This window comes from Hippoglossus hippoglossus, chromosome 6, assembly GCF_009819705.1.
Source record: "Hippoglossus hippoglossus isolate fHipHip1 chromosome 6, fHipHip1.pri, whole genome shotgun sequence".
Taxonomy (NCBI): Eukaryota; Metazoa; Chordata; class Actinopteri; order Pleuronectiformes; family Pleuronectidae; genus Hippoglossus; species Hippoglossus hippoglossus.
Genome location: NC_047156.1, coordinates 287501 through 315085, shown reverse-complemented (window position 1 = coordinate 315085; position 27585 = coordinate 287501). Strand labels below are relative to the sequence as shown.

General features: G+C 47.8%; 5 protein-coding genes across 9 annotated transcripts in view; 2 read left to right on the top strand and 3 right to left on the bottom strand.

Annotated features, from left to right (window-relative positions):
- The window catches only part of LOC117763122 (transcription initiation factor TFIID subunit 4-like), a 4201-nt gene extending 3776 nt beyond the window's left edge, over nucleotides 1–425 (top strand). Inside the window, exons 5-6 of the mRNA XM_034588026.1 lie at nucleotides 76–113; nucleotides 258–425. Coding sequence (XP_034443917.1) covers nucleotides 76–113; nucleotides 258–425 — 206 coding nt within the window. The remainder of the gene's footprint in view (nucleotides 1–75; nucleotides 114–257) is intronic.
- LOC117763120 (estradiol 17-beta-dehydrogenase 2-like) lies at nucleotides 422–4107 on the bottom strand. Its single transcript, XM_034588025.1, is given in 6 exon segments — nucleotides 422–432; nucleotides 734–758; nucleotides 760–872; nucleotides 957–1142; nucleotides 1925–2134; nucleotides 3743–4107. Coding segments are annotated over 6 exon segments (801 nt in total). The 5' UTR covers nucleotides 3999–4107.
- A 213-nt stretch (nucleotides 4108–4320) lies between these two features.
- LOC117762646 (glucose-6-phosphate isomerase-like) lies at nucleotides 4321–13421 on the bottom strand. Its single transcript, XM_034587139.1, has 18 exons — nucleotides 13189–13421; nucleotides 12012–12102; nucleotides 11244–11312; nucleotides 10892–11011; nucleotides 10723–10806; nucleotides 10296–10442; nucleotides 10129–10200; nucleotides 9993–10037; nucleotides 9590–9643; nucleotides 9428–9488; nucleotides 9129–9172; nucleotides 8466–8618; nucleotides 6871–7000; nucleotides 6157–6233; nucleotides 5854–5982; nucleotides 5700–5775; nucleotides 5545–5612; nucleotides 4321–4707 (listed from the first exon to the last, which is right to left on the bottom strand). Exons 1-18 carry the CDS (start codon nucleotides 13305–13307, stop codon nucleotides 4585–4587), a joined length of 1662 nt encoding a protein of 553 aa, XP_034443030.1. The 5' UTR covers nucleotides 13308–13421; the 3' UTR covers nucleotides 4321–4584.
- Nucleotides 13422–16969: 3548 nt separating this feature from the next.
- Nucleotides 16970–23328, bottom strand: LOC117762649 (protein LSM14 homolog A-like). Of its 2 annotated transcripts, none has more exons than XM_034587143.1 (9): nucleotides 22991–23328; nucleotides 21900–22063; nucleotides 21666–21825; nucleotides 20458–20796; nucleotides 19571–19753; nucleotides 19299–19473; nucleotides 19184–19222; nucleotides 18721–18955; nucleotides 16970–18639 (listed from the first exon to the last, which is right to left on the bottom strand). In XM_034587143.1, exons 1-9 carry the CDS (start codon nucleotides 23109–23111, stop codon nucleotides 18616–18618), a joined length of 1440 nt encoding a protein of 479 aa, XP_034443034.1. In that variant the 5' UTR covers nucleotides 23112–23328; the 3' UTR covers nucleotides 16970–18615. The 2 variants fall into 2 exon arrangements, with proteins under 2 accessions (XP_034443034.1, XP_034443035.1); XM_034587144.1 differs by having other exon boundaries at nucleotides 17311–18639; nucleotides 19571–19750; nucleotides 22991–23297.
- Nucleotides 23329–24704: 1376 nt separating this feature from the next.
- LOC117762640 (transcription initiation factor TFIID subunit 4-like) overlaps nucleotides 24705–27585 on the top strand; it is a 17207-nt gene continuing 14326 nt past the window's right edge. For 2 of the 4 annotated variants that reach the window (XM_034587126.1, XM_034587125.1), the window contains exons 1-3: nucleotides 24705–25883; nucleotides 26280–26446; nucleotides 27359–27442. In XM_034587126.1, coding sequence (XP_034443017.1) covers nucleotides 24740–25883; nucleotides 26280–26446; nucleotides 27359–27442 — 1395 coding nt within the window. In that variant the 5' untranslated portion in view covers nucleotides 24705–24739. Of the gene's footprint in view, nucleotides 25884–26279; nucleotides 26456–27358; nucleotides 27443–27585 lie in introns of all 4 variants that reach the window. The other 2 variants (XM_034587124.1, XM_034587123.1) reach the window with 1 other exon arrangement.

The window sequence follows — 27585 nt, the reverse complement described above, 5'->3', positions numbered from 1 at the left end:
TGCACAGTATTATGAACATTAGGAACATCCTGTCTCAGAAGGAAGCTGAGAAACTCGTCCATTTGTTCCCTCTAGACTGGATCAGTGTGACTCTTTATTATCAGGACGTCCCAGTAAGTCTGTGAAAAGCCTCCAGTTGGTCCAAGATGCTGCAGCACGAGTGCTGACAGGAACTAGGAGAGATCATATTACTGCTCTCAGCTTCTCTGCACTGGCTCCTTGTCAAACTCTGACTATCAAGATCCTGCTCCTCACAGACATCAGGGGCTGGAAGCAGAACCTCTGCTCCTTCACATCTAAACAACACGTCTGGAGGTTCATCCAGTCAGAATCCTGCTGGACGCCTTCTGCTGGAGGTTTACCAGGAAACTGTAGATCCAGAACTACATATCCCATCAGGCCTGGGGAGGCCTCAAAATCCCTAAGGAGGAGCTGGAAGGTGTCAGGACAGAGCGATGTCTGGAAAACCTCCGCGACCCGGGCCCGAGTAAATGGAAAACAATGGAAGGACTTTATTTTACACTCAACATTCTCCAGGACACAGTGAAATTTAATCATCTAACACAAAACAAATGTGACCGGAAGAATACAACTTCAAGAGCGTTTTAATCATCAACAAAGAATCGTATAAAATGAAGAAAAACTGAAACAGAAACCAACACTTTCAGTTTGTGTTGATATCGACAACAGACACACAAAAAAACGTCCTGCTTGGTGTCATCATGTGGCCTACTTGTTCTGAATCCTGCAGGTTGGATTCAAAGCGACTCTGACGCCCCAATCAGACAACTCCATCCTCATCACGTGAGAGAAGACGCTCAGAGCAGCTTTGGACGCTCCGTACGCCGAGAACATCGGCATCGGCACCACAGCTGCAGGACGGACGACAAACATCTGGATCAAAACATCGTTGATCTGAAACTGTATTTGAATGAAAAGTTTGACTTCCTGTTGACCTGCCATGCTGGACATGTTGACGATGCGTCCTCCGGCTCGTCTCAGCAGAGGGAGGAAGACCTGACACATGTTGACAGCTGACAGGAAGTTGACGTCCATGCAGCGTCTGCACGCTGAGAGCGGCTGAAGCTCCGCGTCCATGGGACACTGAAGGATTCCTGCATTATTCACCAAACCCCACAGACCTGCAGGAGGGGGACAGCTGAGAGGTGTCCTCTGTCTGCTGTCCTCTGACCTTGGTCTGCTGACCACTGTCCTCTGACCTCTGTCTGCTGTCCTCTGTCCTCGGTCTGCTGTCCTCTGACCTCTGTCTTCTGACCTCTGATCTCAGTCTGCTGACCACTGTCCTCTGACCTCTGTCTGCTGACCTCTGACCTCTGTCTGCTGACCTCTGACCTCAGTCTGCTGACCTCTGTCTTCTGACCTCTGTCTTCTGACCTCAGTCTGCTGACCTCTGTCTGCTGACCTCTGACCTCAGTCTGCTGACCACTGTCCTCTGTCTGCTGACCTCTGTCTTCTGACCTCTGACCTTGGTCTGCTGACCTCTGACCTCAGTCTGCTGACCTCAGTCTGCTGACCACTGTCCTCTGACTTCTGTCCTCTGACCTCTGTCTTCTGACCTCAGTCTGCTGACCACTGTCCTCTGACCTCTGTCTGCTGACCTCTGACCTCAGTCTGCTGACCTCTGTCTTCTGACCTCTGTCCTCTGACCTCTGTCTTCTGACCTCAGTCTGCTGACCACTGTCCTCTGACCTCTGTCTGCTGACCACTGTCCTCTGACCTTGGTCTGCTGACCACTGTCCTGACCACTGTCCTCTGACCTCGGTCTGCTGACCGCTGTCCTTTATCTGCTGACCACTGTCCTCTGACCTCTGTCCAGCAGCAGAGTGAAGACAGACATGATGGTGGACAGAGGAGGTCATACCTGTGTCCTAAGTTTGAATGTCTCAAATATAAGAGGACGTACCTGTGTGTCCCACCTGAGAGCAGATGTCCCTGTGCACCGTCTCTACTTGGTGTCTGTCCGTCACGTCCAGCTGGAGGACATGCAGGTTCTCAGACGTCTCTCTGAGCCGCTGAGCTCCAGCTCCGTCCACGTCCAACATGCCTGCAAACACCTTCACTCCCATGAGACTGAGACGCTTTGCCAGAGCGTGACCGAAGCCCGAGTCGCATCCTGAGGAGACACTGCAGGTCAGAGACGTCCCGGGGACACTCTTTCAAATAAAGAGGGAAAAGATTTTCACATAACGATGGAAAGAGTCGAGGGTTTGATTCCCACAAACATGTTGGACCCAAGTCCCTCAAACATTCAATTGTTTTTACGGCAGACGTTCGTCATTCTAACATCTTCATCACGTGACTTCACATCTTCATCATCCTCCGACCTCACACAAGTTGTGTATCAGGTTGTGTAATTGTGTGGTTGTGGAGTTGTGTGGTGACCTCCCAGTAAAGTTTCCTCATTCTCTATCTCATCATCTCTTTGTGTCATTGTTTGTTGTTCTCTATCTCTTCATCAAACATGGTGGAATGTGATCAGAACGTCGTCTTCAGCTCGTCCTGTTTTTCCTGATAACAAACACACACACACACACACACACAATCTCATGTCCTGTGTGTCTGTGTTGTGTGTCTGTCTGTTGTGTGCGTCTGTCTCTGTGTTGTGTGTCTGTCTCTGTGTTGTGTCTGTGTTTCTCTGTGTTGTGTGTGTCTGTGTTTGTGTTGTCTGTTGTGTGTTTGTGTTGTTTCTCTGTGTCTGTGTTGTGTGTCTCTGTGTTTGTGTTGTGTGTGTGTCTGTCTCTGTGTTGTGTGTGTTGTGTGTCTGCCTCTGTATTGTCTGTGTTGTGTGTCTGACCTGTGATGTGTTGTGTGTGTGTCTGTCTCTGTGTTGTGTGTGTTGTGTGTCTGCCTCTGTATTGTCTGTGTTGTGTGTCTGACCTGTGATGTGTTGTGTGTCTGTGTTTGTGTTGTGTGTGTGTCTGTCTCTGTGTTGTGTGTGTTGTGTGTCTGCCTCTGTATTGTGTCTGTGTTGTGTGTCTGACCTGTGATGTGTTGTGTGTCTCTGTGTTTGTGTTGTGTGTGTGTGTCTGTCTGTCTGTGTTGTGTGTCTGCCTCTGTATTGTGTCTGTGTTGTGTGTCTGCCTCTGTGTTGTGTGTCTGACCTGTGATGTGTTGTGTGTGTCTCTGTGTTTGTGTGTGTGTGTCTGTCTCTGTGTTGTGTGTGTTGTGTGTCTGCCTCTGTATTGTCTGTGTTGTGTGTCTGACCTGTGATGTGTTGTGTGTGTTGTGTGTCTGCCTCTGTATTGTCTGTGTTGTGTGTCTGACCTGTGATGTGTTGTGTGTCTGTGTTTGTGTTGTGTGTGTGTCTGTCTCTGTGTTGTGTGTGTTGTGTGTCTGCCTCTGTATTGTGTCTGTGTTGTGTGTCTGACCTGTGATGTGTTGTGTGTGTCTCTGTGTTTGTGTTGTGTGTGTGTGTCTGTCTGTCTGTGTTGTGTGTCTGCCTCTGTATTGTGTCTGTGTTGTGTGTCTGCCTCTGTGTTGTGTGTCTGACCTGTGATGTGTTGTGTGTGTCTCTGTGTTTGTGTTGTGTGTCTGTCTCTGTGTTGTGTGTGTTGTGTGTCTGCCTCTGTATTGTCTGTGTTGTGTGTCTGACCTGTGATGTGTTGTGTGTGTCTCTGTGTTTGTGTTGTGTGTGTGTCTGTCTCTGTGTTGTGTGTCTGTCTCTGTATTGTGTCTGTGTTGTGTGTCTGTCTCTGTATTGTGTCTGTGTTGTGTGTCTGACCTGTGATGAGCACCCCTCTTGTCTCTGGCAGTAGCAGCTCACATCTCTTCCTGTCCCAGATCAGACGGACGCTGCAGCTCAGGAGAACAAGTCCACACAAAACTGGAGACACAACATAACACAGGGAGGCCCCCAGGGGCCAGAGCAGGGCCCCAACCCAGGCCCCATGTCCAGCATCATGTCCCTGGGACAGTGTCCACAGCACAGTGAGGACATAGAAACCTGCAGCTGCGACGCTGAAGCAGACGTCCATCATCTGTCTGTCACCTGCAACAATGAAGCCACGCCCCTCTGAGACACCTGTTCAAGTATGCCCCGCCCACCAAAGGAAGCACAAGACACCTGTGACACGTGGCAGCTCCTGGATCAGCTGATGATCGATTATCAGTCGTCACTTTGATTTGGTAAGAAACTCAAGCTGATAAGTGATCAGCTGCTCTGATCGATTCAGGTTTAAAGGTTTTTATTTGTTTCACATCAAACTGAAGCTTTTTGTTACTTTGTTTTCTAATAAAATAATAAATCATATTAACTGATTAAGATTCAGTTCTGTCCAATCAGATCAAAAACAAACATGATTCAGAGACAAAGGGTTTTTATTTTGGTTCAGAGTGTGTGTGTGTGTGTGTGTGTGTGTGTGTGTGTGTGTGTGTGTGTGTGTGTGTGAGAGAGAGAGAGTAGGGGGGGGGGGGGGTCACCTACAGTAACAGTTACTTTTATCTTGTTAATCAGATAAATTCTATTCCAGTGAAAACACATGAACAGACAAAGTGCTCGCTCCACAGCTCGGGGGGAAATCCAACCAATCACAGTGGACTAAAGGGGGAGGGGGGGCGGGGGACTCAGTCGAAGTTCTTCTTCAGGAAGCTGATGAGGCCGTTGGTGGACGAGTCGTGGGACGAGACCTCGGAGTCGTCCTTCAACTCCGGTTCGATCTTCTTGGCGAGCTGTTTCCCCAGCTCCACCCTGTCAGTGATGAAGAGGAGGAGTCAGTGCACAGGATGGAACTCCACACTTCCTGAAGGTTCTTCACATTAAAAGCCCACAAACAGGTCATGTGACCTGCAGGTGGTGCACGTGTGCAGTAACTTAACATGTTTTATTGATAATGTGTTAAACAGGTCATGTTTGTTTGTCACACAAAGATACCGGGCCAGACGCCCGGGCCAGACGCCCGAGCTGCGTGACGGTTGCGCCGCAAATCTGCTGCATGTCGCAGTCGTACGGTTAAAAACACTAAACACCTGTGTTCTGTATAATGAGGCGAGTTCAACATATCCAGGATCTGTTTATCCAGCTGAACTTAACCTGACATCACAGTCAGGCTCAGTGGTCACATGACGCTGGTTATCAACTCGTTAACTTAACTCAGGTTTTCCTCAAGATCTGACTACGTGCACATGAGAGGCGGGGTTTACTGCATATGACCAATCACAGACATGGACAGTTTGACTGACAGCAGAGCCTTAACCAACCAGACATTGATTTAAACTTCCCTTGTCATTCCCTATAAGGAGAGTGTACGCCACACAACAGTGGAGAGTCACTTTGGTGAGTGTTCGAGTCCCAGAGAGAGAGGGGGGGGGGGGCAGTCACAAGGTAAATCTGTAAACTATCTGTCCCCCAAATAAATATTTCATAGTTTCGTTAGTGAAAACCTGAAAAAACCAGCAGCTGTTTAAAGTGTGATGCTTCATCAGCCTCCATATAAAACCTCCTGAACAGATTTCCAGGAAAGTGGATCAGGAGTTTTATTAGATACCGACTACCGCCCTCTGCTGGTAAAGTGTGGTGCAGCTCACCCCCCACTGGTCGTAACTGTTGATGTCCCACATGACGCCCTGAACGAAGATCTTATGTTCATACATGGCTGAAAAACAAAACACATCAATGATCAGACAACGTATTGATTGATTGACGTATTGATTGACTCTCGGTCCTCTGATGTCTCACTTACCGACCAGAGCTCCCAGAATGAACGGCGTCAGCTTCTTGAAGACGATGGAGTTACTCGGTTTGTTTCCTTGAAAAACCTAAAGTGAAAGAAATGTGAGTTTTAAAACTAATTGAATGTGAGTGATGAGTCCTGATGTTGCACAGAATCATTTTACTTTGTGAGGCAGCAGTTGCTCCAGAGCGCCGCCCTTCAGGCCGCTGGCCTCTAGCTCTTTACGAGCCTCGTCCGTGGTTTTTCCTTTCATCAGAGCTTCGGTCTGAGCCAAGAAGTTCGCCGCGAGGATCTGAGAACGACAAACACAGATCACATGACACCGAGCTCAGGTTGAAGGTCAAAGGTTAAAGACTCAACCATGAGTCAGCTGATTATCAGCTGGTCGTCATCAGCTGATCCTCATGAGCTAATGTTTGGTGGTTTCAGGGGAACAGGAAATGTTGAGGTACAGTGGAGGCGTTACCTTGTGGTGGAGGTTGTCTCTGATTGGATGCTGAGACTGAGCAGGAATGAGGAAGTCGGCAGGAATCATACGAGTACCTGTAGACGACAGAATCCGTTAATGCTTCACTCACGCATTTCACTAACAGCCAATCACAGAGCTTCACAGTCAGCCAAAGGTAAACGTTGAACAAACTCATTCATAAAATGTAGAGGTGTGAATCTCTCGTCACCTCATGATTCGATTATTAAACTATTATCGATGCATCGAAGAATTTTATTTCTATACGTGATTATTTGTTATCGCTGTGGGACTAAAGGTGTGAATCTTCACGAGCCTCATGATGTGTTTGACTGTTGCTGTTATAAGTTTGCTGTAATTTACAAAATAAGGTTTTCAATTCAAAATTCAAACTCAGCATTTTGTGATAATCTGCAGGAAGAACTTTGTCTGCAGCCTGTGTGTGTGTGTGTGTGTGTGTGTGTGTGTGTGTGTGTGTGTGTGTGTGTGTACTTAGTTGTTAATGGATGATGTCGGATCATGAAACCGGATCATTCTGTTCACTTTAACCCTGATGTTGTGTGTCTCGTGTTGTGTAGCAGATGAATTACATGTGCACGTATCGTTTTGCAGCTGCATCGCTGAGAAATGCACGTATTGGAAAACATGAATCGATTATGTTCAGTCTCTACTAGGATGCAGAGTCGTCCACGTCAACCGCGTGGTGTGCGCGACCTTGGTGGATGAGCTGGTAGAAGGCGTGCTGTCCATTGGTCCCCGGCTCCCCCCACACGATGGGGCCCGTGTTGTAGTTGACACGACTTCCGTCGCTGGTGATGTACTTCCCGTTGGACTCCATGTCGCCCTGAGGAGCAGAACGTGGGACGAGTTCAAACGTGTGAACCCGTCAAAGTGTTCGAGCTGTGGTTTACTGAACGTGAATGAAACAAACTGATCTGGACCTAAACTCCTCCTTCGCCTCTGAGTTAAACTCACTGACTTTGTTCTACCTCTCTGAGAACAGCGCCCCCTGCTGGTGCCTCCCAACATGTGATTTCAATTTAAATCTACTATAAAAACTAATAATATTTAGAAGATTCATTGTGTCTGCAGCAGAAAGTCGAGGATTCTGTCAAAAACGAGTTACTTCAAATAAGTAAGAAATATTTAGTTCATTTATTTAGAATCTTTAGGATCAGTGTTTTATACATTTAATGATGAAATGTTTTGTACGTGTGTGTGTCTGTGTCTGAACGTGTGTGTGTCTGTACGTGTGTGTCTGTGTCTGAACGTGTGTGTGTGTGTGTGTGTCTGAACGTGTGTGTGTCTGTACGTGTGTCTGAACGTGTGTGTGTCTGTACGTGTGTGTCTGAACGTGTCTGTGTGTCTGTGTCTGAACGTGTGTGTGTGTGTGTGTCTGAACGTGTGTGTGTGTGTGTGTCTGTGACCTGCTGGAAGTAGGCAGCGAAGCGGTGCATGTACTGGTTGTAGGGCAGCATGACGTGTGTGTGTGTGTGTGTGTGTGTGTGTTTCTGTGTGTGTGTGTGTGTCTGAACGTGTGTGTGTGTCTGTGTGTGTGTGTGTGTCTGAACGTGTGTGTGTGTGTCTGTGACCTGCTGGAAGTAGGCAGCGAAGCGGTGCATGTACTGGTCGTAGGGCAGCATGACGTGTGTGTGTGTGTGTGTCTGAACGTGTGTGTGTGTCTGAACGTGTGTGTGTGTGTGTGTGTGTGTGTGTCTGTGACCTGCTGGAAGTAGGCAGCGAAGCGGTGCATGTACTGGTCGTAGGGCAGCATGACGTGTGTGTGTGTGTCTGAACGTGTGTGTGTGTGTGTGTGTGTCTGTGTGTGTGTGTCTGAACGTGTGTGTGTGTCTGTGACCTGCTGGAAGTAGGCAGCGAAGCGGTGCATGTACTGGTCGTAGGGCAGCATGACGTGTGTGTCTGTGTGTGTGTGTGTGTGTGTGTGTGTGTGTGTGTGTGTGTGTGAGACCTGCTGGAAGTAGGCAGCGAAGCGGTGCATGTACTGGTCGTAGGGCAGCATGACGTGTGTGTGTGTGTGTGTGTGTGTGTGTGTGTGTCTGAACGTGTGTGTGTGTGTGTGTGTGTCTGTGTGTCTGTGTCTGAACGTGTGTGTGTGTGTGTGTGTGTGTGTCTGAACGTGTGTGTGTGTGTGTGTGTGTCTGTGTGTCTGTGTCTGAACGTGTGTGTGTGTGTCTGTGACCTGCTGGAAGTAGGCAGCGAAGCGGTGCATGTACTGGTCGTAGGGCAGCATGACGTGTGTGTCTGTGTGTGTGTGTGTGTGTGTGTGTGTGTGTGTGTGTGTGTGAGACCTGCTGGAAGTAGGCAGCGAAGCGGTGCATGTACTGGTCGTAGGGCAGCATGACGTGTGTCTCAGCCTGGAAGAAGTTGATGTACCAGACTCCGAGCACAGCGAGCAGGACGGGCACGTTGTCCTCCAGGGGGGTGCGGCGGAAGTGGTTGTCCTGCAGAGGAGAGGATGCTGGGTAACGATGACATCACAGAGCTCACTAAATTAAAACATGTTTTAGTCACCGTCATAACTAAATGACATTTAATTATTAGAAATATTTATATTAAATTTTACCTGTAATTTTTAACAACAATAATTTATAATTGATTAGTGATGAATTAATCAATGAAGAACAAGATTTAAGTTCATGTCATTTTCATGTAGGTTTGAATATTTTAAATAAAAATCTGTGTGTGTGTCTGTGCGAGTGTGTGTCTGTGTGAGTGTGTGTGAGTCTGTATCTGTGTCTATGTGAGTGTGTGTGTCTGTGTGATTGTCTGTATCTGTGTGTGTGTGTGTCTGTGTGTGTGTGTATCTGTGTCTGTGTGTGTGATTGTCTGTGTGAGCGTGTGTGTCTGTGTCTGTATCTGTGTGTGTGTGTCTGTGTGTGTGTGTATCTGTGTCTGTGTGTGTGATTGTCTGTGTGAGCGTGTGTGTCTGTGTGAGTGTGTGTGTGTGTTACCATCCAGTGAGCTCCTGCCAGAAGCTGCTCGAAGTTTTCAAATCCTGAAACCAAGCAGAGGTCAGAGGTCACGTGTGATAAACTGATGAGAAATACAACTCGCTAATGTTTTCATGTGCATGAAACTATAATTCCCATGATGCTTTGTAGGATGTAAACAGGAAGTGTGATGTTGTCATTGATCCAGTGAGTTTTGTTCACACTGAGTCAGACTGTCAAAATAAAAGCAGCTGAACTGACTGTGAAACTTCTAAATGAAGTTCTGCTCGATCTGGTCTCTAACTTGATGTGAGACGTACCTATGTGCAGAGCGATGGACAGACCGATGGCCGACCACAGCGAGTAACGACCTCCGACCCACTGAAACATGACATCACGCAGTCACTCCACCAATCACAGGCAGGACACTGAGGTCAAAGGTCACCGACCTGCCACTGCATCACACATGGTCACATACTTACGTCCCAGAACTCAAACATGTTCGCCGTGTCGATGCCGAACTCCCTGACTTTGACCTGAGGGCGAGCGAGGGGGGCAGAGAGAGAGAGAGAGAGAGAGAGAGGGGGGGGGGGGGGGCAGACCTTTAATGTTTTTTTACAGTACAAACGATCAATCTTGAAAAACCTGGATTAATAACTGTAAATAATATGAAATAAGAAGATTAACACTGAAACTGTTGAGCCACTTGTACGAACACGCATCAGAGTCGCAGACAGGTTTCACCTGAACCAATAAACTATGAGGAAACGTTCTCAGGGTCGTTTAGTAACTAGTCCGGTTCCTCTGGTTCCTGATTTCAACACAAACAGTCGCTGGGTGGTGGTGAGAGGGGGGGGGGGGGGGGGGGGGGGGGGGGAGACTTACTGCATTGGTGGAAAGAGCCACAAAGTGTTTGGCAACAGCAGATTTCTGTGGAAAGAAGAGTAAACATGAGAAGAGACACAAACATGACGATGATGAATCTGTCTCTGCTCTGATGATGAAGATGATGTGAACTCACGTCATTGGCCGCCTGCAGCAGCCAGTCTCTGGCTGACTCTGCGTTGGTGATGGTCTCCTGAGTCGTGAACGTCTGCAAGAGGGTGGACCACACAAAGTGAGTCAAGGAGACGCGTGTGTGTGTGTGTCTGTGTCTGTGTGTGTGTGTGTGTGTGTGTGTGTGGTCACCTTGGAGGCGATGATGAACAGCGTGGTCTCTGCGTTGAGCTGAGCGATGGTCTTGGCCAAGTGAGTCCCGTCAATGTTGGAGACGAACCAGACGTTGGGTCCACCGCTGGAGTACGGCTTCAGAGCCTCCGTCACCATCAGAGGTCCCTGAACGCAACACGACCAGTCACATGATCACAAACTGGAAGGTTATTTTAAAACTTGATTTTCTTTGCGGGTGACAACCAAGGTGCATCACCGCCAATAAACCCAACAGAGAATTATAATTAGTTTTTACTCCTATATCTGTAGAATAATTCCTTGTTTCTGTTTTATTTGACATGTGTTAAATTCCACTCATGTCATTTATTAATAGACTGAATCAGCTGTTTATGTGTTTCCATGGAAACACCATTGTCAGTCATGTGACGTGCGTGTGGCCTCTCACCAGGTCAGAGCCTCCGATGCCGATGTTCACGACGTCAGTGATGCTTTTCCCACTGAAGCCTCTCCACTCGCCACTGCGAACTTTCTGTGAACACAACGCAAACGTCACACACACACACACACCACACCACAACACAACACAACCACACACACACACACACACAGCTTACGTGACAGAAGGCCTTCATCGTGTCCAGCACCCTGTTCACCTCCGGCATCACGTCTTTACCATCGACATTGATCGGTGTGTTGGAGCGATTACGCAACGCGACGTGGAGCACGGCCCGACCCTGTGAACACACACAGACACACACAGACACACACAGGTGATTATTATACCTTCGCTCACTTTATCTTATTCGGTCACTTACAGTTGAGGTGAATGCCGACCTGCTCACAGAACAAAGACACATTCATGATTCACACAGGTCCCAGTGATCCTGGGCTCTGCAGTGAAGGATCATGGGATACATGTGGGCTTTATGTGACATGCGAGTGAGGAGGAAACGTAGACGTCAGTACCTCGGTGAAATTGATCTTCTCTCCAGAGAACATCTTCTCTCTGGCCTCCTCCACCTTCCTGGACCTGGCCTGAGAACATGAGAAGATAAAAACACACAAAGTCAAACAGACACACACTTCCTCACCTGTCGTAACAAACTGTTGCATCACCCTGTATGTGTGTGTGTGTGGGTGGGGTTTTGTGTGTTTGTGCTGAAACACCACCTTCCACCATGTTAACACAACATTGCTGCACAAAGCCACAGGCAGGATGTGTGTTCACTCTTTCAAAATAAAGTGTTGTAATCTTCCTGTTTTACAGAATCAATAGAGACCTGACTCTGAGGCTCCACCCACACATGACCTCATCTCTGTTACTATGGTTACGCCTGCTGGAGTTTCCAGCCTCTGGATCAGAGTCTGAACACAAACTGAGACTTTAGTCAACGATGACACGTTCTCTTCCTGATTGGTTCTCATCAGTCACATGACTCGACTACCAGCGGTGAACACAAAGCTAACACTTCCTGTCAGTAACACTTCCTGTCAGTAACACTTCCTGTTTCTAACACTTCCTGTCAGTAACAGTTCCACCTCGTCGTCCCTGCTCTGACTCTTCACTGCTCCTCCTTCAGAGGAGTTTCTGTTACTAAGCAACCAGCTGCAGAGGAGACATCTACTTCCTGTTTACATCACATGACCAGTGGACGTTTATGTGACTTGTGTTTGCGGGTGAGTCAGTATGGGCGGAGCCTGAGGGTCCAGGTTGACCAGAGACGGACACGTTACCATGGCGAGCAGCATAGCCATGACATCCTGGTTGATGAGGTTCTTGGAGTAGTCCAGCAGGATGTCTCCATCATCTGTCTGCAGAGTGGTGCTGTCCAACAACAGACAAAGATTCAGAGACGACAGACAGAGAGTCACAGACGACAGACAGAATAAATCGTCTCCCTTCTCTCCCGATGTTTGAGTTTGATAATCAGATCTGACCAATGAACTTATTTTAAAAATAAAGATGAACAACTTGATCGCCCCCTGGTGTCTGTCTGCAGTATAGCTCATAAACCTCCTCCATGTTAGCAGATGGGACATGGACCAAAGTAAAAGCTGCAGGTATGAAGCATCTTCTCCATGAAACTGTCTGTGGTTCATTACCGACATATTGAACAGCTGAGTTCCTGTTCTACTGAGGACACACCCACACTCACAGCTCCCTGCTCCTGATTGGCTGAGACATGATGCTCTCTCACACACACTCACACACACACACACACACACACAGCTCCCTGCTCCTGATTGGCTGAGACATGATGCTCTCTCACACACACTCACACACACACACACACACAGTCTTAACCTGTTTATCATGTGAACAGTTGTTCTTCTATCTCTATAAGGACCAATGTGACCGTTACACCTAAAAACAAACGGAGCCGCAGCAGCTGCTCAGGCCGCCTCGGCCTCTTGCATCCGGTGGCCATTATCGGACAGTGCACCTTCGGTTAGCATCCGTTAGCCTGTTAGACACCGCCCCTTTCAGACAGCCGACCGTATGAATCAAACACCCAGCTGAGGGTTTAACGTCCAGACTCTTTAACCCGGAGTCACCGACTTTATCACCGACACGCCCCGGTGTGAAGCCCCGGTGTGAAGCTCAGCACATGTTTTATGAGAGGCCTTAGCTCGCATGCTAATATGAGCTGCTAATGAACCAGTCTGTGGTGGACAGATACCGACAGACAGGTGGACAGATACCGACAGACAGGTGGACAGATACCGACAGACAGGTGGACAGATACCGACAGACAGGTGGACAGATACCGACAGACAGGATCGTGTCAGACACTCGGTGACCTTCATACGGAGCGAACACGGAAACACACCGGGGAGAACCGGGAAGTGACGGGACAGCAGTCACAGTCCTCTCACGGTCTGTGGCCTCTTATCCCGGGTCATGTCTCACCTGAAGCGGGAGAATCTGTCCTTGTCTTCATCGAACATGTCCCTCATCTTCAGACCTGCTCCATGATCCTGGTACCACTGCTGCAGCTTCTGGTAGTTGGGGTCGCTGGTTAGTGCCATGGTTCTGCTGGTTCTGGTTCTGGTCTGGTTCTGGTCTGGTCCTTGTCCTGGTCTGGTCCGGATGTCTCTGCTGCCTCAGCTGTGACGAGCTGGTCCCAGTGAGAAGGAGGAAGGGGAGGAGCTAAAGGATATGGTCACATCATTCTGCACCAATCACAGATCAGTCTGACACCACTGTAGTTTCTGCAGCCGTGGAAGTAACTTAGTACAAATACTTAGTACAAATACTTAGTACAAATACTTAGTAGCTGTACTTGAGTACATGTCGGAGTCCCTTTGCCTTATCGTCCGCAGATCCAGGGCCGCAGCTGTGGCCACATCATGGATTAGGATCTGGGGATCACGTATCAGAGATCGTAATGGTGGATCCAGTATGGTGGATTCTGCATCGTGCTGGCTGATCGTGATAACAAAGGCAGATCCTTTATCGTGTTGGCATCAGATACTGGTAGTGGACCACGACCGAGGTGGCAGCTGATGATGGATCCTAATGGCGGCAGTGGACAATGACTGTGGACTATAGTGGCATCCGATCTTGATGGTGGATCATGATCTTGCTGGCTGCTGACCATGGACTATGATTGCAGCAGGACTGCTCGATACATAGTATTTCTCCTCAGACACTTGACCATTAATGACATTAATCCACCAATTCACTGACCTTCAGTTATACTTCAAAATGTTTACCCTAATCAATGCTGCTAAAACCTTTATCTTGTTGATGTTCTACTTTACACTTGACATCCATTGCACTTCTGTCCGTCCTGGGAGAGGGATCCTCACATGTGTCTCTCTGAGGTTTCTACGTTCTTTTTTTTCCTTGTTAAAAGGGTTTTTAAGTAGTTTTTCCTTACTCTTGTTGAGGGTTAAGGGCAGAGGATGTCACACCATGTTAAAGCCCTATGAGACAAATTGTGATTTGTGAATATGGGCTATACAAATAAAATTTGATTGATTGATTGATGTCACAGGAATCTGTTCTTTACTGGAGTTTAGATCTTTTGTGTTTATCTGTTTATTAATCTGTTTGTCAGCTAACCTGCTCCAGGCCGAGGTGGGAAGTAACGAAGTACAAATACTTCGTTCCTGTACTTATTATATTTTTCACATATCTGTACTCTACTTGAGTATTTATTTCCCTGACAACTTTTTACTTTTACTCGCTACATTTGAACACATATTTCTGTACTTTCTACTTCTTATATTCTCAAAACTGTCTCGTTCCTTGAGCAGCAGGTTGGAGCAACACGCGCCTTCACGCACGGCGCAGCTCACTCGCGTGCCCGCTGCCCCCCCCACCCCGGCGGCCGTCGGGTGGGGGGGCTGCTTGGTGGCCCGGGGTCGAGCAGGCTGGTCCGGTGATGATCCCTCCGCAGGTGAAGCCTCCAGGAACCTGGTGAACAGTTCCTCTACAGCAGTCCTTCCCAACGTGTGGGCCGCGCCCCCTGGTGGGCCGCGAAGCCACTGCAGCTGGGCCGTGACAGGTCATCAGAAAATAAATAGATACAAAAGTTTCAGATTTGTAAGTAAGTGTTGATTACCACAAAAAATGTATGATTGATTTTTTAAAAAAAGTAATCATCACAGGTAATGAAACAAAGACATGAGATTTAAATTCCACGTTGTTCTTATTTTATCTGACCTATAGAGCAGGTGTCATTGTGTTTGCTGACCGTGTGTGTGTGAGTGTGTGTGTGTGTGTGTGTGTGTGTGTGTGTGTGTGAGTGTGTGTGTGTGTGCGTGTGAGTGAGTGCGTGTGTGTGTGCGTGAGTGAGTGAGTGAGTGAGTGAGTGTGTGTGTGTGTGTGTGTGTGTGTGTGTGTGTGAGTGAGTGAGTGAGTGAGTGAGTGAGTGAGTGAGTGAGTGAGTGAGTGAGTGAGTGAGTGAGTGAGTGAGTGAGTGAGTGTGTGTGTGTGTGAGTTACAGGTGACACGATGTCACTTCACGCGATATGTGATTCAGTATCAAGTATATGGAGACAAACTGCTTGAGGTGTCAGACCAGAGGAAATCCAGTGTTAATGTCAGTTGATGGACATGTGATAGCGAGCGTTTTTTGGGGGGGTGTACTTGCACTGCATATGCCTACGTTCATATACAATTATTTTTGCTATAAAATGAATAATATTGGAGCCGAGCGTTTTGCTCTCTTATACTTTAAGGCATCAGCCGAAAAAGGACATGACAGATGTTATTGAATCGGGACAACACCACTTCCGTTAGAACCCCTTCAAAACAAGAGCCCCAAACAACACCCTGCTTATAACAGGAACTACACACCAACCTTCCATAATAAAGCCACTAAATAAAATAGCTTACAATATGTATGGTAATAGTTGATTCTAGTCCTGTGCTTCAATATCATAATCAAACTCATACATCCATATATTCAGGATTTTTTTCAACAAACTGCCAATGTTCCTCACAGTATTTGCTTTAAAGTCAACGTATGGTATGGTAATAGTTGATTCTTGTCCTGTGTGTAGATCATATAGTTGTGATTAAAGGTGTGGGTGGGCCGCACAAATCTTTCAGTTTTCAAATTGGGCCGCGGCATTCTTAAGTTTGGGAATGGCTGCTCTAGAGACTCAAGTTTGATCGACTTCTCTGTGTCCGCCAGGTTCGTGGTTTATTAGTGTTCAGATGCACTAGTCATTACTATTTGAACCTCAGCATCTGGGGTTCAGAATATGTAAAATTATACAGTATATGTATATTTTTGTTAGAATTTTTCAATCAGTTGAAACCTGATTTGTATTTGGGGGAAAGATAGTTTACAGATTTACCTTGTGACAGCAGCTTTTAGTTTGATGAAACAGAAATGAAGAGTCACAGGGAACCTGCAGCTTTCAGGCCCCCAGGGGCCCCAGGTGCTGATCCAGCTCTGCCTGTAGAGTCACAGGGAACCTGCAGCTTTCAGGCCCCCAGGGGCCCCAGGTGCTGATCCAGCTCGGCCTGTAGAGTCACAGGGAACCTGCAGCTTTCAGGCCCCCAGGGGCCCCAGGTGCTGATCCAGCTCGGCCTGTAGAGTCACAGGGAACCTGCAGCTTTCAGGCCCCCAGGGGCCCCAGGTGCTGATCCAGCTCGGCCTGTAGAGTCACAGGGAACCTGCAGCTTTCAGGCCCCCAGGGGCCCCAGGTGCTGATCCAGCTCGGCCTGTAGAGTCACAGGGAACCTGCAGCTTTCAGGCCCCCAGGGGCCCCAGGTGCTGATCCAGCTCGGCCTGTGAACTGAAGTCTGTTGTGATGCTCAAAGAACCAGATGATGAAAGAAGTGAAGCATCACAACGACCTCATCAATTCAAACTTTCACTTTTTCAACTTTTATATAAAATTAAGCTATATGAAAAATATGCACTTGATTATTCTGAATGATAAATCTTTTAAAAATCTAATACAATATAATAAGGTCCTCATTAGAAGATGAAATGTCGGCATGAGCCTTTAAAAACTAAATCCATTTTACTCGTCATTAACAGAATTTAACACACGTTAAATTTTTCCAGTTTTGTACAGAATCCATGAACTTGTCATTTAATTGAGACTTTATATTCTAAATGTTTGATTTATTCATTAAGAAAGTAAGTCTGTTGTGATGCTGCAACTCTCCAATCTCCATGGAAACACATCTGTGTGAACAACAGCTGGACACAACCTTACTTTTGTCTTTTTAAGAGCTTTAATGTGAAGGAGAAACTTCTGCGACAGGAAACAGATTCAGCTCCACCTCAACATTTCAGAATAAAAGTCTCAGCTGTTTCCTGAGCGGTGACGTCATTAAAGGTAAATTTACTTGTCTTCACAGGAACAATAAAACAAATGAACATTATACATTTTAAACTAAAAAGAACAATATTTCTGTCTTTAAAGAACAACGTACATGTTTTTATCCTGTTCTATGTGGGAGGAGTCAGTTACCATGACAACATTTGTCTTTATCAGAAACATGTCCGTCGCTTTCTTCCCCGTCAGATTATTACGTCTCGATTCATCTGATCCTTCGTTCACTCAGAAATGAAAATCATGAATGTTGTTCAGAAACTTTTGCTACGCTCAAACACTCATCATACGTGACATCACGCCGCAAGACAGACCAGACCGTTTCTATGGTTACAGGGATGAGAATGGTTTAATGGGGAAGGCGAAAAGTGTTAGTGTGTCTTTATAGTTCTACATTCAATGTGTCAGAGTTGAAAGAAAAATACATAAATAACAAGCATGAAGGTTTTTTCAGCTGAAAGATGTTTTAGTTGAATTTTCCATCAAAGGAAGAACAAAAGAAAATGTTAACTCTTTTTTTGGGACAGTTCTGTTATTTTCTTACTTTAGATCTAGAAAACGTAGAAAAACACATTGTCTGTTGTATATTTGTGTGAAATGACTTGCCTTTAAATATGAATAAATGTTTTTCTGCTTTATGACACATTAAATGCAGAAATAAAAAGAAATAATGTATATTAATCAATATTCTTTATCGATTAATGTGTTGATTATGTTTCAATGAATCAAAACATCCTTTAATCTGTAAAAAATCCACAAACCACAGAATATTTAATTTTGTAACAAAAATAGGCAATCTTGTGATAAGAGGATTTTTCACTGTTTTTGCTTGAAAAGTTATTTCCTGGCGATCAATCATTTAGTATTTCACTGATGTGATCAGTGTAAATACAGATTTTATTCCTTGACGCAGCCGCAACGTGAAAGGAGAACTGGAGCGAATGAATTTACAGCGTCACATGTGAACCTCATTTATTGACGATCGACCGATTGTGAAAATTACAGATTATTTAACTTTCAGCTCGTCAATGGCGTCAAACACAGAAGTCAACATCTTATGATCGACGGAAAAACAAAAAACAAAACGCAGGTGAAGGGTGAAAAGATTTCAGGCGAAAGTCACGAGCACTGCGGCGAAGAGACGTGACGGTGAGGGACACGGTAGAAAAACACATTAGAAAGCTGAGACCTGGTGCTCGACAGAATAAAGCTACATCAGTGAGAGTCACAGGAAGTCATGTGACCACACTGGACAACAAATGATCAAATACAGGTTCAGGGGCAGAAAATTTATCCAAAACAAAACCATCATCTGAAACTTGAATATTATTATTTCAGGACATTTTTGAACAGATCTGGAGTTTGTGATTTAATGGTTTCGGTGATAAACTGCATCGTAGTCGTTTCCACCTTTGAAAGATTCAGAGTTAAGTTGCTTTGGAGCAGTCGACCCCAGTGCTGGTGACAAATATACAACTAGTAGACAATCTTCAAGTGTTCCACCTCAGAGTAGAAGCTTCGTCCACAGAGACTACGCAGACACTTTGTTGTCCTTCTGCAGGAGAAAAGAAAACACACTTTTACAAACTGATTTAAAAACATGTCTGTGCTTCAGCCACTTAAACAGATTCTTTACCCTGTATGCTGACAAGTCGGCAAACTCCCGGCCCGCCTGGTTTCCTCTGTATCCTCCCCTGAAGCCGCCGACGCCCTGTGGGGGCCCGAAGGACCCTCGGCTCACAGGACGCCCCCGACCTCCACGGAAACCCATCCCGCCGCGTCCACGGTAACCTCCGCGACCGCGACGCAGAGGGATACCAAATGTTTCAGCATTCATTCGCCTCTCCTCCGCCCAGGTCTGCCTCCGCTCCCTGTAGGAGATATATATATATATATATATAAATAAATAAATAAATAAATAAGAAAGAAAGAAAGAAAGAAAGAGAATGAATTCACTCTAATGTAAAAGAACAAACAGTTGAAAACACTTTATTTTGAAGGATTCATTTCGAACTAATTACCTGACAGACGACAAGCGGCCTGATAATGTAAGTTTTTCATTGGCCGAAATTGAGTCACATGACAAGACCAACACTCACCGTGGGAACACGGAGCCTCCAGACTTGTCGTTTGCTTTCCTAAAGAAAGAAGAAACATCTGAGTGAGTTCAGTGGTGAAGACCGTTAACACACACCACTGTTCACACACTCGTACCTGCTGTCGTCACACGAGATGTTGTCGAAGAACGACTTGGACTTGTCGTAGTAGCAGTTGGGGCCGAGCGGGTCGCCCTCCTCGTCAGCATTGACCTCGCTGTTCTGAGTCTCCACGCCGGAATCGCCTTTGTCCTCGCCATTCACTGTCTTCTCTGACTTCTCCGTCTTCTCATCTGAGAGTGAATACACTTGGTCTCTTAATGCGTCTGACAGAACGCAGCCGTCCGCTGTCGAACCAGATTTAATTTGGTACAAAAATTAAATATATACCTTTCAGCTTCAGTTTGCTCTGAAACTCTCGGTCAATCTCCTCCTTGTTGAACTGGGCGTTGGCGCTCTCAAAGTCAAAGTCTTTCTCAAACTTCATGGGTCCGTCCCGGCGAACATTGAAGCGTCCTCTGCCGCGGTGGCCGCCTCCTCGCCCGCGGCGGTTAGCCGGTGCTCCGGCAGGTGCTGAAATAAAGGTGACATCCGTCAAAAGAAAGAAGTTTGAAGAGGAAGAGCACAACAAAACGATCACATGACGACACAGTGGAAAGTAAAACGATGCCAGACATAGTGAAGCTCGACTGTAGCGAGAACTTATAGCCTCGACTTGTGTCAATCAGGACACGTTCAGCAGAGAAACACTTCAGAGACAAGCGAGCGGCAGCACCAGACGGTGTGTTCAGCCCCCTGGCGTCTGCTCAGACAACACATGAACACAGTGTTTAATAAAACACAGAGGTTCTGTTCACAGTATCAAACTTTAGAGTTTCATCTGAGCCTCGTTCATGAGCACAGAAATGTAAAATGAAGTTAGTAATAAAAACAACTAAAAGATGAAACATCTTTTTTTAGGTGAAAACAGACATTAATATAAATATGTTTAAATATTTTTGTGCTCTTTTATTCTTAGTTGTGTTTTGTCTAAACAATAAATCTCACAGTACAGCGAGTCAGTGTGAAGTCAGTGTTCACTGATCAGCTGGTTCACCTCAGACCCTCCGGTGACACGGACATTATTTAGTCTTATCGTCACTCTGTTATGTGGATTATAGTGTAAACAATAACTTTTTTGTGTTTGTTCAAATTAACTTTTTATTTCCATGAGAATGTGTGAAATCTGATGAGTCTTAGTGGGAGGTGAAAGTGGAGCAGCAGCACAGACGTCTCACCTGAGTGGCTAAAGACAGAGTGGCTCAGGCCTGCAGGGGGAGCCCTATCTACAGCAGCGATGTGAGAGGCGGAGATGGTTCGGGGCACAGACCAGCCCTGGCTGCCGCGGCCTCCTCTGACAGTCTCACCCCTCCTTGGGTCGACGCCATCCTGGTGCTGGACCTTCTGACTGCTCTGCCCGGCAGTGAGGGGAGTCGTGCGAGTGTGGGGGGGGCTCCTGCGTCCCAGGCCAGGAGCCGGAGCGATGGTGGCGGCGGTCGGGGCCGACGGAGCAGCCTGGATCACCTGCTCTAAGGTGGGGCTCTTCCTCAGAGGGTCCAGGGTGGGGCTGTTGCGGCCTGGACAACAGATGTGTGTTAGTTCACTTCTCATTAAACTACAATGAGCTGCGTTAACACATGAGCCGATTAGTTCTAGACTAAATTGAGTGGGCCGCTGGTTCAAACCTAAATTTTAAACACAAATTTCAGAGGAATATTTGATAATATGACAGCCGACACTGACTCGCCATTGGTCGAGAGTGTAGATGGGCGGGACCTCAGTGTCAGAAAACAACAGCACACACGGATCTGTGATTCCCTCGTACTCCTGCAGACTTTTACCTTCAGTTACCAGAGAGCGTGAGTCACACTGAGTCTGTGTCGAGGCTACGCTCAAGTCAAACAACGCCACTGACTGTCCTGTGTGAGAGGAACAGCAGGAAGAGACTGAGGCTGTGTTCCTGTAAATACACCCATCTGATCTGTAGCTGTCTGTGTGTGTGTGTCTGTGTGTCACGTGCAGGAGTTAACCGATCATCATCTCATCTCTCAAATGGCGACTCAACAAAAACTGAGGCTCCGTTCACACCTGGTGTTAACATCTGTCCTGGGATCTGATCACAAGTGTTCAGTTCATCTGTTCACACCTGACATTAAAATGTGCCTTGAACGTGTCTCCTGTGATGATGAAATTCACAGCGTCACGTATCAGATACAACATTAAGATCGAAGCTGTGAGACTTGCGTGGTGCAGCTGTAGAGGAGGAGAGTGACAGCCTGATGAAAGCCATGAATCAACCCCCCCCACTTTCTGTGGCATGATTAACGTGGTACGAGAGTCACAGACAGACCCTGAACCTTTGGATGTCATGCTCTCCCCACAGTTAAAATAATACAATCACGAAACACGTCTCAACACACACATTGATCAAAAGTCATGTTCCTACCGACACCAACAGGTCCAAACTGAGGGGAAACCAGGGGGCTGGTGCTGAACTGGTTGTAGGCAGGAACTGGGGCCCGATTGAAGAGTCCATAGGAACCAGCTGCTTGGAACGGGGTCGGGGCGGCGGAAGCAGAGGACGAGGAGCTGGAGCCCATGGACGACTGAGAGAGAGACATGAGACATTCAACTACAAACACAAAGACGAGAACGACACGCGTGTGTGGTGAAGACGAACCTGGACGATGGCGGGGTCCTGAGGGAGAGAACTGGTTTGTTTCGGTGGCTCGCACACCGTCAGGTCCTTGATGTCGCTGCCTCTGAAGATGATGTACTCAAAGGTGTCATCTCGAGGAGGGATGGGTCTGTCTGTGGGGCGGTCCTCTGTTCCAAAGGAACGAACTGACAACGAACAGAGTCACAGGTCTAAAACCTCCGGGCACACTTCAGCAATACAGCACTTAACTGAGCGGTTCTCCTTTGAACTGATTTAATATTATTGAATTCTGAATTAAACACATTTTAATGGAAACTTTGTTATTAATGATTAAACTGCAAACGATTTTCTCAATTAGTCTACTTATTGTTTTGTGTTGAAAATATTGCAAATGTTTGGTTAAATCTTCAAGTGTGTTCATGAGAAAGTGTGAAAAACCAGTCAGTGACGTTTACAAGCTGGAACTTGTGAATGAATGTGTTAGAATTGATTATCAACGAGTCCGTTTTAGGTTTTAATGAGTGTCGTTACTTTGAGAAGTGGAAGATCAAAGCAGATGAAGGAACCTGCTGCACCGAGGTTTACAAACCAGTGGTCACCACATTAAACACGTGTTTAAACACATGGCTGCTCATTACGTCACTAGCTGCTGCTCGGCTCTGTCGTCACGAACAGGTGAGTGACGACACGTCAGGATGCAGAGCAGCAGGTGACAGAAAAACATTAAAACCCGCTGCAGCTAGCCTCCATGCTAACGTTAGCTGACTCATGTAGCAGACACAGGTCGGAGTTAATCCGCCCACAGGTGATTAAAGGAGGGTTAAACTGAGCCGAATGGCGCCTCTCACAGGCGGCTTCCCCCCCCTCAGTGACCCGCTCCATCGCTCTCTCTGCTGGGACTGACGCATCGCACTGTGCCGCTTCGGCTGTTAGCATATTAGCTATCGTTAGCAGGCTAGCCCTAGCCTCCTGGCTAACGTGTTTTGAATCAAACCTGTGGACAAATTAACTTCCTCCGCTTGGAGCGGATTCTCTTTCAGCCTTTAATTCTGAACCGTGGTCGGACTGTACCCCCCGCTGGGAGCGGGGCTGGGCGCCGGGAGCAGCGTCACCTTTAGCCAGAGCGACGGTGGAGTTCTCGGTGTCGATGGTGTACAGGATCCCCTCATAGCGGATTGCGGCCTTCGAGATGAGGCTGATTTTGCTGCCCAGGTACGGCGTCCCGCCGCTCATGGTGTCGTCTGTAGCCCGGCGCAGTGACGGGGAGCAGAACGGACGGTCCCGGAGGATGGTGTGGTTCACAAGGCCGGTTCAGAGCCGAACGTCTCGGGTAGTGATCCCGCTCAGCTTCTCTATCTGTCGCTACAACATGGCCACCTCCTCCATCAGAGGCTTCTGAGCGCGGGGGCTAACGAGAACTCACACTCTCGCGAGATTACGCTGCGCCGTCACCTAGATGTGTGCAGGACAGAAGAAAAACACAGGCCGCGTGTACTCTGGACACAAAGTAACTGAGTACCGTTATAACTGTGATGGAAAGTAACTGAGTACCGTTATAACTGTGATGGAAAGTAACTGAGTACCGTTATAACTGTGATGGAAAGTAACTGAGTACCGTTATAACTGTGATGGAAAGTAACTGAGTACCGTTATAACTGTGATGGAAAGTAACTGAGTACCGTTATAACTGTGATGGAAAGTAACTGAGTACCGTTATAACTGTGATGGAAAGTAACTGAGTACCGTTATAACTGTGATGGAAAGTAACTGAGTACCGTTATAACTGTGATGGAAAGTAACTGAGTACCGTTATAACTGTGATGGAAAGTAACTGAGTACCGTTATAACTGTGATGGAAAGTAACTGAGTACCGTTCCCCTGTAAGAGAGAGTAACCGAGTACCGTTCGCATGATCATGTGGTGACGTCTGCAGCTCACACATTCATTCAGATTCATAAATAAAGTATTAAAGTATCGTTTCCTTATAATGTTCCTTTGAATGAAGGACTTTTACTTCTAATGGAGTATATTACATCTTTGCACTGGTACTTTTAAGTATATTAGTCTATCATGTTTGCAATGTTGTGAGAGGAAGTTGAGACTCATCAGAAATAAACTTAGATCAAATTTACAGAAGAGACAACAATAGAAAACCGTTGATAAACTCATCAGGCCCCTGGTACGAGACCACAGAACACACACACAAACATCAGAAAAACCAAGGAGCTGGTGGAGTCCTGACACAGAAGGAGATCCCCCACCCCTGTTGTGATTCACGGGGGGAGTGGAGGACAGCTGTAATGTCCTGGAGATGTAAAAACAAACTGGACTGGTCAGACAACAGTGCCGCCCTCTACAGGAAGGTTTTACCAGTCTGTGGTGGTCAGTGTATTGTAGGAAGCTGTGGCACCAACAAACAGCTGTGTGCTGGGGATGGAGGTGGACGTGCCTGAGACATAGTGAACATGTTACAGTTACACCACCTGTATCCTCAGCTTTATATTGCACAGCCTTGTAGGTAGTATTTCTTTTTCTATTCTTGTGAAATTCCACTGGGTCAATTGTGAAATTCCATCACAGGTTTTAATAGGTTTATGTTATTATGTCTGATCTAGAAAAACATTACGGTCGATATTCTTCATCTGCAGAAAGTGTGTGTGTGTGTGTGTGTGTGTGTGTGTGTGTGTGTGTGTGTGTGTGTGTGTGTGTGTGTGTGTGTGTGTGTGTGTGTGTGTGAGTGTGTGTGTGTGTGTGTGTGTCTCTATATCTATATGATCTGGTTCTATGCTGGAAAAGCAGCCAGATCCTCGGCGCATGCGCACCTTCTAAGATACGATTTGCACAACGGAGCGACATCAAAGATGGCGGGAGCCTCCGACCCACTGGAGGACATGCTCTTCACGGAGGTGGATGAAAAAGCCGTCAGCGACCTGGTGGGTTCGCTCGAGTCTCAGCTGGGCGACAGAAAGACTCCCGCCCCTTCGCTTTCCGACGGGAACCGGGAGGCAGCTCCGGCGGCCGCGGCTCAGTTCTCAGGGAAAGTGCGCGATCAAGTGGGGTCTGCTGAGCCGCAACAAGGGCATCCGAAAGCGGGGTTAACCCAGGGACCCGGCGCCAACGAGCCGCTCTCCGGTCCGAGCCTCTCCTCCTCTACCTCCTCCGTCGCTACCGGGGCCGTGATCACCACCGGAGCCGGGCTACAAACTGTTGGAGCTGCTCCCCCGACTGCTTCCCCCGGACCGGGACCCGTAACTTTGCCCACTCCGCCCGCCGCCGCTGCTAGCTTCCACCGGGCGGCTGTCCTGGCTCCGAGCGCGGCTCCCAGCTCCTCCGCCGTCCCGGTGGCGGACGGTTCCCGGAGCGGATCTCCCGCTCTGCTCAGTTTAAACGGAAACGGCGGAGCTGCAAAGTTGGTGAACTCGCCCGCGGTCGCGCCACCGGCCGGAGGCAGCACCGTGATCAGTGCTGTCAGTGCCGGGGGGTCCGCGGTCATCAACCCCATGACTTCTCAGCCCACTTTCCCGGGACCGGCTCCCACCGTGGTCCTGCAGAGACACCCCGGCCCCGCGGCCAGCGTCACCCAGAACGGGATGGACCCTAAGGTGGTGACCCAGGGCGCCCCCCCAGCCTCCAGCCCTCAGGTGATGAACCACAGCACCCCCCTGATGCACGCCAAGATGCTGGTGCCCAGTCAGCCTGTGTCCGGAAACACCGTCATCCTGACCAGCACCGCCTCTGCAGTCCAGTCCCCCATCACCCAGACCGTGTCCAGTCCGGCTGCCATCACCCTGACAGGGGTCAAACCTGCCATGAACGGGGTGGCTCAGCCTGCGGTGACTGTGGTGAGGCCTCCGGGCGGCCCGGTGATGGCCACCTCCCTCCAGCAGCAGAGACCCGCAATGGTGGCGAGCTCGACCCGGGCAGCTGCCCCTCAACTTCCTCTGGCTGTCCGGCCCCAGCAGCAGACCACCATCCAGCTGCCCCCCGGCTTCACCATGCCTGCAGGTGAGAGTGCTGCACCTTCACCCGAGGGTCACCGCTGGTGTCACAGCACACTCGGGTCCCTGTGGAGACAGAAGCTCGGGGTCACTTCCTGTCGACCCCGAGCTTCCTCCTCACTCCTCAAAGGAGGGAAACCAATTAATCAATCCATTGTCAGAGAATTGATCAGAAACTGTTGATGATCAAAGGTCCAGTCGTATGATGAGCGAAACGTACATTTTATACACAAATCAATTGATCAGTGAATCAGAAGCAACGACTCACAGATAGTTTGTTTCAATCAGAGCTCCAGTTCATATCCAGTGTGACAGGAAGTGAACGTCCACCATCACTGACAACGGGGTGATGATGATAAAGAACAGCAGCTGGGTTTCTGACCCGTGTCTCCTCCTCTCTCAGGTATGGTTCTGGTGCGGACGGAGACGGGTCAGCTGGTCATGGTCCCTCAGCAGGTCCTGGCTCAAGCTCAGGCCAAGACCCAACAGGCCCAGACTGTGGCCAACATCACCCAGAGACCTGGCACACCGACGGCTGGGGCCGCCATCCGGGTCAGCACCGCCACCACGGTACGTCTGGTACTGACCGTAATCAGAATCTGCACAGGTACTGAGTTCAGTGGCTGCTGGTCTGATTCATTCTTTATGATGTTAATAATTAGTATGAATTAACGCTGAAGTTCAGACGAGTTCGGCCCTGATGATGCTGAAGAGTTTGTGTTTGTCCTGTGAAGCAGCAGCAGATTGAGGGTCAGTGTGAAGGTCCACATGTGAATTCACATATCACAACAACAGGAACATGTGGGGACATCAGGCGAGGGGCGGAGCCTGTAGAGCAGCAGGGGCGGAGCCTGTAGAGCAGCAGGAGGCCGGACATGACGTATAAACTCTGCTGTGGAAAGATCAGTGTTGTTGTTTACAGCTCATCCACACCGGCGTCGGCCCTCATCACCAGAAGATCTGGAACCTCCTCGTGTTTGTTGACGTCTTCGTCTTCTACGTGTGCGGCTCCTCTTCTTCATCCTGAGATGTTTGTGTTCTTCCAGTTTCACGTCCGTCACGTGTTAGAAACCTCGTCAACACGTCCACTCGCTCACTGAGAAGCTTCCACACATTGTCCTGCTGTGTCCTCACGTGGACTCACTCTGACACTTGTTCTCACATACAGGAACATGTGCGGACTTCAGTGCGGGTCTGACAGCAGCTTCCGATTGGTCGGGTCTCCTCTGTAAAGTGCTGTTAGATGATGTTGTGATTTATTAAGAAACAATTAACATTCAATTGGATTTTCAGTCCCATTTTGTTAATTGAACAAAAGAGACATTCATCATCACTTGTGTAAATTAAATAAAAATATAAACCAAACCATGAAACAGTTGATGAAGAAAATCATCAGCAGGTAGCTTGATAGTTAAAGTGTGAAACAGTTGAACTACAATGATCTGGACTGTGACGTGGTCTGTTCCTCCGTGTCGTCTGCAGGCTCCTGTCACACCTCACACCGTCCGCCTGGCGGCACCCGCTCCGACCAGGATGGTTCAGTCTCCCTCCACCACCACCGTACAGGTGAGTTTCTGTCCAATCAGCTGCAGAGTCAGTGCGTGTGTTCACATCAGGCTCCTCTGGTTCGTTAACAACAACACGCAGCAGAAGTTACTAGGACAAGTACAGAACTTGAAGTTTACTTTGTGTTTGTTTGATTCCCTCTT